The sequence below is a fragment of the Diadema setosum genome, chromosome 14 (genome assembly GCF_964275005.1).
Source record: "Diadema setosum chromosome 14, eeDiaSeto1, whole genome shotgun sequence".
Taxonomy (NCBI): Eukaryota; Metazoa; Echinodermata; class Echinoidea; order Diadematoida; family Diadematidae; genus Diadema; species Diadema setosum.
The window spans coordinates 34,547,913-34,562,661 of NC_092698.1; the positions used below are offsets into that span (position 1 = coordinate 34,547,913).

Consider the following 14,749-nt stretch of genomic DNA (forward strand, 5'->3'; position numbering starts at 1 on the left):
CTTTGTTGTGATTCTTTGATATGCCTCCCCTGTAGGAATGGACATGAAGGATATGTGTGTAATCTATTGTTTGTATTTCACAGGAAGCAGTGCCTACAACCTTGGACTGATATGCTACAAGAAATCCTGCTATGGTGTGTCTCAAACCTTGCTTAAATTGGCATGTGAGCATCTGCAGCTATGGTGCAGCACTGAACAAGGACTAGATGTCAAGAAAGTTCAAGAGGTGATACTTGCTAAATCCCTTCTCATCACCCTACCCACTCTCACTTCTTATGCTCATACATACAGTGATATGGTGAAGGTTTTCTAGCAAACCATCTTTCTTTGGAGTAGGTCCCCTGTCACAGACAATCAAGGAATGCTCGGTGGTACCACAAAGAATTTGGTTCTGTGCATTGCCATGCATTATTCATAACTTGTTCTGATTTCTCTCAGGTGACTTTTCCAAGGGAATGTAGCACATACCACATATAAAAAACTTCTAAACTACAGTGTAAATACCTCAGTCAAATACCACGTAAATGAGTACAACTGTTGAATATTTCACTTATCCCAGTTATGCAGTCTACATTTATTCTCTCTGTAATTTCCTTTCAACTGTGTTTCCACCTGTGTATGTAGTCCTCGTGACCAAAGGCCGTTTCATGCAACATAATCCCTGCACAGCTACAACTAGCTGCCTACAGGTCACTGACAAATGGATATTGTGCCATAGACAGATTTGCATGGTTTATCCAATCTGAAACTCTGTGAATGATAAGGTTTTGCTTTGCAAATGCATTGTGCTTATGTGGTCCAGGGAGTGGACATTACCTTGTAGAGGAGAGTATTGACTTTTATTACGAGCCGAAGACAACAATGAAGCCAACTTTATGTGTGCATTGCTTTGTGACAGATTCAGTTGGCCAAGAAGTATGAACTGCTGGTAGACTGCCAGAGGAGGTCAGGGAACCATCGCGATGCCATGACAACTGTGGCTCTGGGCCTCTTGGTGATCCCAGGTCTTGCGGAAGAGGACATTGGCAGCAGGGCTGAGCAGTGGGTGAAGGCCAAGAGGGATGCCCTGAAAACTCTGGATGAACCCAACCTTAGAGACAGGTGCAATACACGTTCATCATCCCTCGTGCCTGTGAAATGTCTAATATATGTGTTCTTATCCCTGTAAAGACCTGCTTCCCACTGACTGATAGAACACTTTCATGCTACAGTAATGATGACTTTTGCTTCGCTTCCATTTGTACTGCAATGTAGCCTCCTCAAATGGTACAGAATTGATTGAAATTGTTTCTTCTTCATTTGTTGTTCAATTTTTATGCATGGTTCATCTTACAATGCAGTCATTTTCAGGAGATATACACAAGATATCGCAACACATTCACAAATGTGAATGTGAAATTCAAATGAGAATATTTGAATACAATAAAGAATGTTACTAGAATAAAGTTCAAATTTTACACATTAGGCACAACTTAGTGTAAACTAGCAGAGTAAGCAGGCAAGGAGGATCAACACATTTCTTTTGATTGTTATGACATTGAATGTGCTGTCTCCACTGAGCATGTATCAGTGTCAATCATTGGGATGGATGGAAAGAGGGGGATGTAGCCCCAGTTATTTGGCTGTACTTGGCTCATGATTTATTTATTTTGTCAAACCTGTCAACTGTCACTGTTTATTTCTATGTGTTAGGACTCTACTAAGTGAGTGCCAAGAAATGGAAAGCGACTTCACTGAGAACCAGTTATCGGTCATTACTACTGCTCTTCATGCTGAGCTTAAAGTGTACAAAACGCAAAGGTAAGATAAGAGCTACTATTTTTTTTAATTTTTTTATAACAATATTTCAAAATCCATGAAGTGTCATCTTTTTCATTGTGTTTGCATGTGCTTTCCTGGTTTATGATTTGCTGAATCATTATTTCAGTGCAAGTCAAACAACTTTTTAACATGAATTCTGACACTTTGTTGTAAATAAAAAGATAGATAGATAGATATAGATAGATAAATAGATAGATAGATAGATAGATAGATAGATAGATAGATAGATACAGGTGTAGATAGATAGAAGGATAGGTGAGTCATCCCCCTCCACCATGTTGTAAAAAAACCAAAAAAAGATATGCTTTGACTTTGTTCCCAAAGTGAATGTTCTCCACTTGAAATGTATCCTTTGACTTGAGCTAACTATGACCACATAGAATCAACCCCTATTTGTCAGCAGGCATGATACATCTGTGGAGCAGTGTGCAGTCATCCATGACCTTCTGAGAGCCTGCCCCGATCAAGGAGGGGAGATGGAGAGGGCGACTGCTCTTATTCAGCTGGCCCAGCTGCTCTACTCATCTGACGTGGAAAGAGAAAGGTGAGAATAGCCGTTAGTGTCCTACTTGCGTGGCTCTGTATCCATTTCTTGCTTGTTATGCCTGAATGTGCTTCTTTTGGGGCTTTATGCAGCATATGATGGACCTACACAAATGTTGAATGCCTTTTGTAAAGAATTTTGATGATGTATTGTTAGCATCAACAAGTAAGCAAGGTTACTTGGTATTATTCAAATTGATGATTTTTGTCCTAAATGGCATTAGCATTCATAGTTCTGTTGCAAGTTGTGGAAGATTGTTGGGGTGCTTGGAAAGTATGCTTTGTTCCATACAGTACACGGTGTGATAGCGAAATCTGACAGTCGTTCTATCGTATTGTCTCAATGGAAGGAGATGACGCTGGACATTGTGGCATAAGTGATGTCATGTTATCTCGTTTTTATCATTTGGAAATGTGTCCAGTTCCCCAGAGGAATGTTGCATGCAAGCCATAGAGTTACTAAAGACTCGGACACCAGAGGAGCATGATGTACACTACCTTGATCTGTTGGCCCAGGCCAAGTTCTGGCTGTACCTCTGCCAGTTGGAAACCAAAATACAGGTGAGTGTTGATGTGCTTTTCATCCTTTTACCTAGCACCTACTAGCTTACTAATACTCCTTTCTCATCAAGCAACACAGTGGAGAGTAACTTGATGGTAATTATGTTTGTTTGTTTTAGTTGCATAAATGACAATATTCCTACGCAACAAGTTAATACAAGTATTTTCTTAGAGCTTTTAAATGAGTCACTATGCTATTTTATAAAAATATATTTGATTCAAGATTCAAAAGTGACCCATGATGGTTGTTTGATAAAATAACCATGTCAGGTTCCCTATAATGTGGCTCGTTCAGTTGCCTGTTTTCTCTACAAAATCTAAAGTACCATTCCTCTTAGCATTACATAAGGTCCATTTTAGCCTGTCTGGTATTCATTTTATTGCAGCATTGCCAAGCATCAATCTCATGTGATATGACCATGGACCCGGAACAGGATTCCTCGATGACAACCCTTGATGATGAAACCAAAGTCTCCATCTCTGTGAGCCAGGAGATCTGCCTCATGGCAAACCTGGAGGCTGCTCTTGAGCTCTGGGCCAGTGCGCTCCACCAGGAACAATCTAAACCGTCCAGCTTCCAGGACCCCCTAGCCACCATTCAGTGTCTCCAGCTAGCAGCGGATGTACTGGATGCAGCTGATAAGGTAGATTTTTAATGAAGTGGAAGTGTCAGATGTGGTAGAATGTAGGGCTATTTTTTAAAGGCATGCCTCACCATCTTATGGTAGTAACAGGTGTGGACTTGAATTGGCATCTGGGCTTACACAAAATCTGTTTGTCATGTAGACACTCCCCATTTAGTTTCAACGACAATAAAGAGGTAGATTAATTTTGATCACCTAGAGTGATGCTCATTCGGTACATTGCACTCAAATATAGAGTGACATCAAGTAGGTTTGAATTGCAAATATACGTGTCTGAAAGTGAAAGTTGTACGTTTTTCTCTACAGACCGTTGAATTGATCTGGGTTCTGAGTATGGTCAGCAAGCTGGCCCACTCCACCTGCTTGCCGCTCCAAGCCGCCGAGTCTGACGCACGTCTGGCAAGACTCCTGGCTAAGGTTGGACATGTGAGTCAGGGGTCTGTGATCATCAGTAGAGCTGAGGAGGTGGCCAGAACCATTTCTGAGTCCAAGGGATCTACCGGTGTGTTTGCTGAGGTCATCCTGTCCAAAGCTGCAGTCTTCCTTCATTCAGGACAGGTAGACAATTTCAAATGATACAGAATTCTTTTATTTTTTTAATGTCATGTCAACAAATAGAGTAGAAAACTACATGTCAACTTTTTATTCTCTGTATTCAGTGACTGTATGTTTGGAGAGGAAGAGAGTAGGACAATCCAATGATATGAAATAGTATCTGCCATCTTTTCTTTTCTCTCACCTTACACATAGGTACATGAGTTTGAAGAAACTTTTTTGGAGTACCTGAACCATTCAGCTACGAGCAGTGGGCACAGGAGCTGCAGAACCTACCTCAGAACAGCCCTAGCCAAAGAGCTTCAGTCAACCTACCTCGCCATACCCTTAAGTCTGAGAACGTCTGGACTTGACTCTTTGTCTCAGGATGAGCACGGAGAGGATCTTTCACCCTGTGACCTCGAACTGGAGGCAATGAGACTTCGGATGGGAGTGGCCAAGATTGTCATGGGAGCAGGGATGGAAACTAGCAGTGACCAAAGAGACAAGGACAAGTCGGGAACATCAACATCCTCTGCAGATTTATGTACATAGCTAGGTCCCCCCCCCCCCCCCCCAACAACAACATGTGTCTCTTGATACTTTTTTTTTTTTTTCGTAAAGCTATTCGTCTAACATCACACACTTTCTATATACACTGGACAGCAAAAGAAAGTACCCACTTCTGTCGCACACAAAAGGCCGCACACAAAAAAAATCACCAGCTAGAAATTTAAAAAAAAAATTGTACACAGGTATGCTTGCAATATCCATTAGTAATCACATACCCAACAGCAAGTGATTATCTTTATTACAAAGAAAAAAATGACATGCACAGCATCTTGGTCACTGAATCAAAAGTCACAAAATGTAACAGAATGAGCCTTACAAGTTTTACCCAAAAATCAATGTCACAGAACGAAAAAAGCAGTCACAAACATCAATTTTCAATAATGTGTATGTCCTCCTCGTGCCTGGACATATTCCAGGCATTTCTGACGCATGCTCTGGACGAGCTGTCTGGCGTAGTCCTGGGAAAGTTCTGTCCATTCCTCCTGCAGAGCTTGGATCAATGTTGGTTGTTTAAAAATGTTGTCCGTTTAGTGGCCGTTTTTGCGTGGTTCAAAGTGCTTTTGTGTGGGACTTTTGATTCAGTGACCAAGATGCTGTACATGCCAAGTTCTTCTTTGTTATGACGACATTCACTTGCTTATGTGCATGTGATTAAGAAGGGGCATTGTAGCACACATGTGTATAAAAATTGTTTATTTCAAGGGGATGAATTTTTATGTGCGGCCTGTGACAGAAGTGGGTACTTTCTTTTGCTGTCCAGTAAATCATTTTCTAGTTTCCTTAAAAGGGGTAGAATACCTGTGAATGAGGGCTAAAGAGCAACTAGATTGTCCTTGCTTTTTCAAAGTAGCATTACAGCTTTGTTTTCTGCCACGTTTCCTGGTATATTGCAGATTTTTATTTCAGCTTCAGACGTGTAACAATGGTGTCTGGCCAAGGCCAACTGTGAAATTCACTTCTGATGGAACAGTGTTGATACCTTCATTTCATATTGTGTTATACTTTTACTGTGACTGACGAACCCATATTCTCTTTTTAATGCTTTTATTTGTATTGCTCCAGGGAACCAGTCTGTGAGCAGATGGCATGTACTGGCCTCCATGCTGCAGTCTCTGTCTCGAGTTGCTGACTGCTTCTCACAGCAGGGCTGTGTCAGGGAAGCCCAGTGCTACATCACAGAGGGCATGACACTGTCACAGAAGTTCCATCTCCCAAGAAGGTGTGTGGTCTGTGTTTGTGATATGACAGTTCCTGCTAGTTGTTGTTTTAGAGAGAAAGTATTAGGTGAAGACAGAAAATGTGCATTTTCTTTTTTTTTTCAGTATTAGTGTCTGTCAACAGGGTAGGGTATGTTAAAGAATGAGAATGCATCTTTGTAACAGCAACTTGCTGTTTAGAATCCTGTGCATTGCTAATATGAGGAGTGTATTCACGCAGTGTAGATGTGGACATCTTCCTTCTTTGATGACTGCTACTGTAGCTATCATTTATTAATGCTAAAGGCATGTTTCCTTTGTTTTCAGTCTGTTCATGTGTAATTATAACTTGCTTGCAAAATAAATTAGGAACAATCTACATGATTACTGTAAAAATTGGTAAGCATACGTATGGCATGGCCAAATAGTGGTGACTCAAATTATGTTGTTGGACACAATATTCAGACAATATTGTGATGGCCAACAGCCAATGATTATATCAAACAGTAATTCAAGAGATATTTGCCATGGACAAGCCTTAAAAAGGCAGTTATTAGATTGATTTCGAGAAAAATCTTGTGAAAGTCTAACTTTGAGGTAAAAAAGGTAGATTGTACCATTTTTGTGATGAATTGGAAGAAAAAATGTTATCAAATGTATCACAAATGTGATAGGTAAATTTACTGATGTCTTTTGAGAATAGCTCTTGTGAAGGTTAGGATCAAATGTCATATTCTAAATTACTGTAAAACGAGGAATTTTCGAGTGCATTTTAATTTTGCGAATTTTGCGAGAGCCAAGATTCGCGAAATTAAGATGCATGTGAAAGTTCTTGTCTACACTGTATACAATGAATCTTAGAGGCAACTTGCAAAAATATCATGCCACGAAAAAGGCCGTCGGCTCCAATTCGTGAAAATTTCATGCCGCGAAAATATTGTGTTTTACACTATAATTATTTTATGTAATGCTTGTAAAAATATTGATTTTGATTGTCAGACACCATACATTGGATGTAGCAGTATGAAGGCAATTGACCAGGCAAAGATTCATGTAGGGCATTTGTCTATGATGGTGGGTGACACCTACAGGGCCATGGCTTGAAAACTACATGATCTGAGAGGGCACATATTGCTACATGGTTTTATGACTTGCTTTGTGTTCCTATCTGGAGTTTTGGAACATACTCTCGTTAACACAAATGTCAAATATATTGACTTTTTATAGGTATGCAAGATATCTGCAGCAGTTGGTCACCATCCAGGTCAAGTGGGGTCAGGAAGAGGAAGTCCAGTCCACGCTTACCCTTCTCAAGTCTGTTATTATATCAAACAATCAAGAGACACATCAGAAACCTACGAGCAAGAAAGAGAAAGCAGGTGGCCGAATGGCAAAGAAAAAGACAAAATCTAAGGGGCAAAAATCGGTGTCAGATCAGGCAGAGGAGAGTGATGATGAGGAAAACTTCATTAGATCAAGGCCATTCTCCTTCTCAAAGTCGTTGGTAGACTGTGTCAGCACCGACACAAGTAATTCACCCAGCTTAAGGCCAGCTCCTGCAACTCTAGTGAAGCTACCTTCATATGCCACCCATCATCGGGACTGCACATGTGCCCAGTGCACAGACCTTTCTTTGCATGAACTGGATACCAAGTACTACCTGAGTCTTGCCAGATACTGTTTGCTCCATACCGACTATGAGGAGGGGTTGTCGGCAATCAGAGTAGCCAGGCAGATTTTGGAATGGTCTGCAGAAAAACGCCATCAAGCTCTTGAGCACAGATTAACATTTCTCGGTGATTCTGTGACTCAGTGCTTTTCATGGACAGCTCATGAATACACCCTAGGAGTTCTACTTTCAGCTGAGGTGCAACTTGAGATTGAAGCTGGAAACATTGCTGAGGCAACATCAGTCATCATTGAAGGTATTACACATTGTGAGCAGAACTCTGCAATGCTAGCACATGATGCAACTTTGGTGGCATCATTTCATTACTACTCCGCCATCACCAAGATTCAGCAGAAAAGTGGACAGAATGGCATTCCCATGCTATTTGATTCATCATGGTCGGTAATCTGTGGGAACAAGGGGGACTCTGAGAATGAGACTGAAATTGATGATGTTGCCAGCAGGCTGGGCAATCTCAACCTCTCTGTCTCTGGCAAGACTGGCTCCACTGCTGCAGGGGCCGGACCCAGCTGTCGTTTGTTCCAGAGTATGCTGGATACTTCCTCGACCAGGCCGGAGGTGACTCGCAAGAGAGATTCCAGGGGCTCAGAGAAGGGTGCCGACCTCTCTGAAGAGTTTGGTCTCTTTGACGATGTGACCTGCAATGAAGAGTCAGATGTGCAGGAGCAACGACAAGCCAAGGGGAAGCCAGGGCGTGCCAAGGCCAGGCCAAAGAGTGGCCTCCAGGTCGCATCCAAGAAAGGTGCCATGACCTTCAAAGTTGAAAGGAAGTCGAGCAGAGCTACCAATTCAAATTGTGATCTACCTCAAAGTGTTCCTGCCAAGGAAGATCCTGAAGGAATTTTTAGTTTTGATGAGGAATCTGCAGCTGATAATGTGAAAAAGCGGGCAAAGGGAAGAAGTAAAAAAGGAGCTCTCCCCAACAAAATCACATCTGTAGACAAAGGGGACAATGATTCCACAGTAAAGACCAAGACAACCTCAAGAGGAAAGGGCCGGGGTGCAAAGAAGAAGGAAGCACGAAACGAGGACACACTTGAGGCAAATAGCGATACAGAAATATCACAGATGGTAGATGAGGTAATGACAGAAATCTCGGCAAAGACCAAGTCTGTGGATATAGTAAATGAAGCTGAATCAAAATCCAGGAGAGGGCGGGTGAGAAGAGGTAAAGAAATGACTACTGAGACTCTTCCAAAGGAGACTATGCCCAAAGGACGGAAAGGGAGAGCATCAAAATCAGCAGCCACATATGACATTGAGACTGCCAGAGGGATTCCAGATCCCCGGACAGTGGATGATTATGAATTTTCATGCGATGAAGTTGAGGAAGTCAAGCTTCTCATAGATTCTTCCCCAGGAGCATCCTCTCCTTCTCCACATGCTTCATCAGCTCTGCCTCTACGCTTCACATTTGACAAGACCGGCCCAGAAGTGTCCATCTCTGAAGCCCTCAATGACACCTCGCTGACAGGAGGGTCTACACTTGAGACGTCATTGATGTCACCGTTTAATGTGCTGTCCCCATTGGCAGAATTAAATATATCTACTAGTTCCTGCCCACCAGGAGCTGCCGAACCAGAAGTGAGCATCGGTTCACTGCCCTCCAGTGCCACAGAAGACTTTGATGACATCGAAGTGCCTCGTGCAGGATCAGACTCGGAGGATGCCACCAGGAATGGAAGGAGACGTGGCAGAGGTGCCAGAAAAACTACAGGAAAGACTAAGCCAAAGGTTGTGGTGCTTGATGAAGAAGAGGTTGAAACCAACAGGGGAGGCAGCAAGGACCTCAAGAAACAAACCAGGAAGTCCAGACCAGGAACCACAGAGGCCACTATCCCTGCAGCAGATAACACAGCTAATAGTACTTTGCACGATTCAGGTAACTTTTCTCAGTAATCACTTATTTCTAACTATTGAGCAGTATAATGTCATATAATCCTGTTAAAATTATGATAAGAAGCACCACTTGCAAAGATATGTTCAGTGGATATGTTCTAATCAAAACAGTAAATGCTAGCATTGCCAAAGCTTGATAGGCAACTTATGCACAATCTGTCCACATACTGCTGCAAAATGATTTACACTGGACAGGGGAGATGTTAGATCTCTCCTTTCCCCCAACCCTTTTTGACATAAGCAATACTAAATTGTTATCAGATTTTTTTTTTTTTTTGATTTTTTTTTTTTTTTTTTTTTTTTGGGGGGGGGGAGAGAAAAGAGAAAATTAACAAGCTTCAGATAATTGTTGGAACTGATTGTTAGTTTAATCATGTGAAATACAGTAAACATAGCATTATTTATGTAAGTATTTATAGTACATGTCTATGTACGTTATATAGATGATGACTGGCGGGGGAGGGAACATACCGAATGTTCCACCCGAAGGGTTTGAAATGCTTCAAACCCTGAGGGTGGAACGTTTGGTACATGTTCCCGACAACAAAAGTCAGTATCTGTTATATCATACGGGTTAGTCATGGGTTAGGCAAATTTATCCTATCGATTGCGTGAAAAATATGATCGTTCGGTATCGTTTTGTCATTTGTTACGTGAAAATGTTTTCCCATGGGAGAACATTACAAAAATGTTCTGCCCGTGGGCGAACATAACCAATGTGCCTCCATCACGTGACTGTGTTTAGCCAATCACTTACCGGTATTTGACTAACCCATTTAATATACTTTAATGTTTACATATTCAAATATGAATCTAATTCTATTACATTTCCTTTGTCAGATGTATCATCAATCCAAGAGAGTCTGGATCAGGCCTTCAATCTGATGAAGCACATTGCACCCAGCCCAATGTACCGTCACACCTGCCAGCTTCTAGCCCTTTGCCACGGGGATGCTAATCCAGAGGAGAGCAGCCACTACCTGGCCCTGGCAGCAGCAGTGACACTGAGACATCAGAAGCTTGCTAGTCTCAACAAGAAACTCCGGTAAGCATTTGATATCGCTGCATGGTTCTGCCCAGCCATGATGGTTGGCTAGTCATGGTCAAGTTCCAGATACGATGTAGATGACCGGTGTCATAATGAGTTTTCTTTCTAGACCCTTAGGCCCGAATTCACGAAGGTGGTACAAATGAAACCATGGTTTAAACCATGGACAAAAACATGGACAAAAACCATGGAGCACCAAGTGTGGCACGGAATATTTCGTTACAAAATTGGTCATTTCATCGAGAAAATGACTGTTTCGTTAATGAAGTTATTTCGTGGACCAAATGTTCATTTAGTTTTAAAAAATGTCATTTCGTTACAAAATAATCATTTCATCGACGAAATGACTGACTTCGTAACAAAATATTCCATGTGACACTTGGCGCTCCATGGTTTTTGTCCATGGTTTAAACCATGGTTTTATTTGTACCACCTTCGTGAATTCGGGCCATTGTTTCTTGTGTATTTCAAGGATTGAATATTGGCAAACTATTTTCTAAACCAATGAAAATATATTGAATATGTACAGAAAAGGGATGTTGTTACATCGTGTCTTACCCATCATGTCTTGGATAGCAGGCACTAGAGGTCTCCAAATCTATCAATTTCATTTGCTGATGGCATTGGTTTTAAATCAAACTTAAAGGGACTGTACAGTACTGGTTGAGGTGGGGATTCATGTTTTGAACATTCCTAAGTGAGATAATGAAAAACCTCTTATGAAATATGAAAGAGCGTGTAATTTTAAGAAGGATTCAATGTTTATTTGATGAAAATTGGTTTTCAAATGGCTGAGATATCCAAAAAAGTGCTAATGATAAAAGGCGACATGCCACAACTTTATTAGGATCTCTTCGTTTCACCTTGTTTTTGGATATCTCAGCCATTTCATAACCGATTTTCATCGAATAAACTTTTGATACCCCTTAGAACTGCATGCTCTTTGACATCTCATAGAGTGGTTTCTGAATATCTCGCAAAACATTTAAAGCTAAATCCTCACCTCGACCAGAACTGTACACACCCTTTAAACTCAAAACTATGTCATGGGTTTTTCTTTTCTTGTTAATAGTTAAAACACTCCTTAATTGCCAGTTACTTTAATTGAACATTTTGTTAAGTCTTCCATTCCCATTGAGAGAACTGATAAACATCATGTTGCCTAATTGCTTGACATGTACCATGGAAACATCATTCGTAGATACCATTATTTACCCACTTTGTTCAATACCTTGGTGATGTTTTATAGTTAACGGCTAGCTCTGTAAAGGCATTGATTTCAGCTTTAAGCTCATTGAAGTAGACTTGTCATCATTCCTGCCAAATTGGTAGAATAAGTTTCCAAACACTAGATAAGTAGGGATCTTGTAAATGTTACAATATGTTATAAATCTATGAAACATTCTGTCGTTACAGGAAGCTTAGAAAAGCCAGTGAGAAGGAAGATGCCAGCCTCCAGTCAGTCATGGATGGCCTGTCCCTCCACCAGTCTTCTAAAATGGAGGAAGAAAGGCTGAGCCAGGCCAAGAGACTATTCACCTTCAATACCCAGGAAGAGAAGACAGCCAAGAATATCATCAATGACTTGAAGGAGATGCTTCCTGCAGGTGAGTGATATTCTTTGCAGCTTCAGGAATATATCACCCATATATGCAAATTTATCTGCAACATGTTGATTACTAAGATAAGCTGTTGTAAGATATGTATGTAGCAGTTTGTTTTTTAGTCAATCATGGCTTGGTAGAATTTTGGATGAGGATGTATGAAATGTTTGATATATGAAAAGATATAGGTATATATGTAAGTGATATTCCATGTTAATGTATGGTAAATTGTTCTCTACCAATGTTCAGCTGGATTTCTATAATCATTGACTATGCAGGTGAGATAGAAGCTGCATTCTTGTAGTGATAAAAATTGTCATTGTATTTCATCATTCACAATAAATTTTTACAACTGGCAGAATATTTGGTATGAGATAATTATTTTATACCTACATTTCCTGTCTAGTATGTTATATACTTCGTGTCTATACAAAAGAAATGTATCCAGTTTCTCTCACTGGTTTTGAAATGGAGTGTCCAAACATACACAAACTTGAAACAAATCTTTTCCACAACTTTTCTGTATTTTGGTAGGCCTATGTCATTATTACAAGTTGTCCCCTTAAGTTCTTAAAGGATATTCTATTGCAGTTTATTTGATACACTGTTCACCTGTGACTTATGTTGTGTCTTATATTTTGCATTGACAGAGTACACCATTTGCCAGTTATCAGTGATCTCCTGTAAGCCATCTGACATGAATTCACTCTCCACCAGCAGTCGCTTGGTGGTAACCAGGCTGCAGAGAGGCAGGGAACCCATCATCATTCAGCTGCCCATGGTATGGAGATATAAGACTTTTTAATGGTCAATAAAAGATGTCATCCTTCCAGTCACATCGAACTTTATGTCTTAATATTCTATGACAAAACAATCATTCATGTTTGCAATTATTATATGAATGGTTTGTGTCAGTGAAGACTACAGCAATATGGGCGTGAGGGTTGCCATGAAAGAATCCAAAACTAAAATGCAACTACTATTGTCAAATTGTATGGTATGCTTTTTCTTTTGTTTTATAAAATTGCTCTGCCCATTTAACTCTGTAACTTCATGTACAATGCTGTGATGCAACATCTTTAGTCATATTATATTTAGACTTCTGATAGAACACTGAGCATACACCAGTGGTCAAGTGTTGGATGTTTGTCACAGGTAGAAACCAGTGGACTGGTCATTACCAACTTTAATTTCAGCAAAAACGAAAGCCTTTCTCTGCATTCACTCGCAGCTAATCTCTCTGCTTCAATACATGCTGTTTTGCATATGATAGCACAAAACCCTTTTCATAGGTAGTTGACTCCAGTAAGAATTCAAATTTCTCTTCAAATACTGGGTAACAATGACATTTGATATTTGTTACAGGGTTCATACAGGTCATGGAAAACCTGGAAAGTCATGGAATTTGACCTAGTCTTTTTCCAGGCCTTGAAAGTCATGAAAAACTTATATTTCCGTCAAAAGGTCATGGAAAGTCATGGAATTGCGAAAATTATAGAAGTTTATCTGTTGTTTGTGTGAGATGTGTATGTTTTCCCTAAGTTGCTTCGCTTTGATTTGAGATCAAATTTTCAGTCTAATGTGTTTAGAAAAAAAAAAAATGTGTTAAAATCATGGAAAGGTCATGGAATTCTGGCTAAAAAGGTCATGGAAAGTTATGGAATTTAATTCATGAGAAAGAGTATGAACCCTGTGTTAGGAGATGCTGTAGGAACTATACTGTTTGGTTTTCTCAAGCGGCTCTCAATAACCAGGACACCAAGTATGAATGATAACTGTCCAGGATGTCGTTAAATTCTTGTATCCTTTGTAATGTTAGACTGGCTGTGAGGATATTACCAAGACCTTTGAGAGGATTCTCACAGAGAGCAAGGAAACAGTGAAGGAGACGGACAAGAAGATCTGGTGGACCACAAGACAGAGACTGGATGAAGAGATGCAGGTAGGTACCAACAGGGTGCCATAACTGTTGCTGTTTTGGTCAGTATTCTTGGGTAGAGTAATCGCTGTTCCACCCCCTTGACTACTGTCTTTTCTTCATGTTTGCTGACAGTATTGGATACTGAGCTCTAAATTTTGTTGGAAGACAATGTCTATTCAGGAAGAGATGAATGGTCTCATCTGGACTTTGTTGCTCAAATAGCCATAGGTGGTAATGAATGGTGTTTTGATACCTTGTAGTTTGGTCCCTTCAAGGTCCCAGAAGATGTAGATTTGTGGAAGTTTGATGAGGATGCTAGAAATGGACTTGTCTGCAACTGAATAGTGGCAGAATAGTGTACCAAAGATGATGATGTCATTCATGAAAAGAGTATTGAGATGTTGGTAAGTGTGGAACAGAGAAGTATATTAGAATGGAGTCTGCAAGTTCTCCTAGTAAGTTTCAGAAGTCATGTTTCAGTTTTTGTCTCTCATAGACTCTCACAAAGGACATGGAGAACAATCTCCTTGGCTGCTGGAAGGGGGCCATTCTGGGTAACCATGGCAACGAGAAAGCTGCATCCCAGCTCTCAAAGCTTGCAAAGAAACTCCACAAGAGCATACAGCAAGAGTCGCAAAAGGATGTGAGCGTGACTCATTGTGAGGTAAGTGTGCCATTGCTTAAATTTGCCCTGCAGTCAAAGGGTTTAGAGAGA

General features: G+C 40.6%; 1 protein-coding gene across 1 annotated transcript in view; it reads left to right on the forward strand.

The window, feature by feature from the left end:
- Positions 1-14,749, forward strand: part of LOC140237577 (separin-like) — a 34,685-nt gene that overhangs the window by 5,949 nt on the left and 13,987 nt on the right. The window contains 15 exon segments of the mRNA XM_072317512.1: positions 84-226; positions 899-1,101; positions 1,693-1,800; positions 2,225-2,365; positions 2,787-2,925; positions 3,312-3,569; positions 3,876-4,127; positions 4,320-4,662; positions 5,739-5,895; positions 7,100-9,444; positions 10,302-10,506; positions 11,926-12,116; positions 12,764-12,894; positions 13,933-14,055; positions 14,531-14,698. Coding sequence (XP_072173613.1) covers positions 84-226; positions 899-1,101; positions 1,693-1,800; positions 2,225-2,365; positions 2,787-2,925; positions 3,312-3,569; positions 3,876-4,127; positions 4,320-4,662; positions 5,739-5,895; positions 7,100-9,444; positions 10,302-10,506; positions 11,926-12,116; positions 12,764-12,894; positions 13,933-14,055; positions 14,531-14,698 — 4,907 coding nt within the window.